Source organism: Haliaeetus leucocephalus, unplaced genomic scaffold, assembly GCF_000737465.1.
Source record: "Haliaeetus leucocephalus isolate CR32 unplaced genomic scaffold, Haliaeetus_leucocephalus-4.0 Scaffold309, whole genome shotgun sequence".
NCBI lineage: Eukaryota > Metazoa > Chordata > Aves > Accipitriformes > Accipitridae > Haliaeetus > Haliaeetus leucocephalus.
In genome coordinates, this window is record NW_010972745.1 from 78,429 (window position 1) to 79,904 (window position 1,476).

At 64.7% G+C, this 1,476-nt stretch overlaps 1 protein-coding gene across 1 annotated transcript in view; it reads left to right on the forward strand.

Annotated features, from left to right (window-relative positions):
• The window catches only part of STX5 (syntaxin 5), a 2,767-nt gene extending 1,321 nt beyond the window's left edge, over nucleotides 1-1,446 (forward strand). The window contains exons 3-9 of the mRNA XM_010571182.1: nucleotides 1-56; nucleotides 133-249; nucleotides 339-395; nucleotides 488-569; nucleotides 662-762; nucleotides 891-1,012; nucleotides 1,140-1,446. Coding sequence (XP_010569484.1) covers nucleotides 1-56; nucleotides 133-249; nucleotides 339-395; nucleotides 488-569; nucleotides 662-762; nucleotides 891-1,012; nucleotides 1,140-1,299 — 695 coding nt within the window. The 3' untranslated portion in view covers nucleotides 1,300-1,446. The remainder of the gene's footprint in view (nucleotides 57-132; nucleotides 250-338; nucleotides 396-487; nucleotides 570-661; nucleotides 763-890; nucleotides 1,013-1,139) is intronic.
• The last annotated feature ends 30 nt before the right edge of the window (nucleotides 1,447-1,476 follow it).

A 1,476-nucleotide genomic window follows, 5' to 3' on the forward strand; every position in this document is an offset into this window, starting at 1 on the left:
CCCTCTTCGATGACAAAGCGGTGGAGATCGAGGAGCTGACCTACATCATCAAGCAGGTGGGGGCCGGGGTTTTTTTGGGGGAGGGGGCACATTAGGGAGTGTCCCTGACCCCAACACCCCCTCCACTTGCAGGATATCAACAGCCTGAACAAGCAGATCGCGCAGCTGCAGGAGGTGGTGCGGGCCAGGGGGGGCCAGAGTGGACGGCACGTCCAGACCCACTCCAACACCGTCGTGGTGTCACTGCAGGTGGGGACAGGGACAGCGGTGAGTGGGGGGGACCCACACATGCAGCCCCCCCCCAACCCCCAAGCTGATCCCCTTTTTTCCCTTCTCAGTCCAAACTGGCCTCCATGTCCAATGACTTCAAGTCAGTGCTGGAGGTGCGGACAGAGGTGAGTCCTTTCCCCCCCCCCCCCCCCCCCCCCCAACCCCTCCCATTCACCCCCCCCGACCTCCCTAAACCCCCTTTCCCCCCCCCGACAAGAACCTGAAGCAGCAGCGGAGCCGCCGCGAGCATTTCTCCCGTGCCCCCGTCTCTGCTTTACCCCTCGCTGCCAGCAACCTGGGTGAGTGCTGGGATTTTGGGGGGTGTGGGGGGAGCAGGATGCATGCAGGGGTGTGGGTCTTTGCCCCCACCCTGCTCAGGCCCTCCCCGCAGGCAGCTCCGCGGTGCTGCAGGATGAGCCGCAGCGCGCCGGCGCGGTGGCCATCGAGATGGACGCACGGACGAGCCAACAGCTACAGCTGATCGACGAGCAGGTGGGGACGTGAGCCTGGGGAGGGTTGTGGGGGGGACGCCGCCCGCGCCACCCCGCCCCCCCCCCCCCTCGAGTGACCTGGGGGGGAACATGTTGAGCAATGGCCCTGGCGTCTGTGCTTGCCCGCAGGATTCCTATATCCAGAGCCGGGCAGACACGATGCAGAACATCGAATCCACCATCGTGGAGCTGGGCTCCATCTTCCAGCAGCTGGCACACATGGTGAAGGAGCAGGAGGAGACGATCCAGAGGTACCAGCCCCCCCCTCCTGTCCTCGATGTCTCTCCTGTCCCTCCAGGCCCTCGATGTCTGTCCGTCCATCCCCTTGGCCTCCATCCGACTGTCCCGTTCCCCCACCCCTGTCTCCTTTGCCCGCAGGATTGACGCCAGCGTGGAGGATGCACAGTTGAATGTGGAAGCGGCCCACGGGGAGATCCTCAAGTATTTCCAGTCGGTCACCTCCAACCGTTGGCTGATGGTCAAGATCTTCCTTATTCTCATCGTCTTCTTCATCGTCTTCGTCGTTTTCCTGGCCTGAGCCAGGCCTGACCCCCTCCCTGTCCCACCGGCCGGGACAGACAGACTCAGTCCGTGCTCTGCGGGGCTCGGAGACGGACATCTGCATGGGGACAGGGCAGGGTCCTGCCTGGGACCCCTTTGTGTCCCCCCCACAACAAGGGCTGGGCTGGGCCAGGGAGGTGGGGGCAGCCCCCCC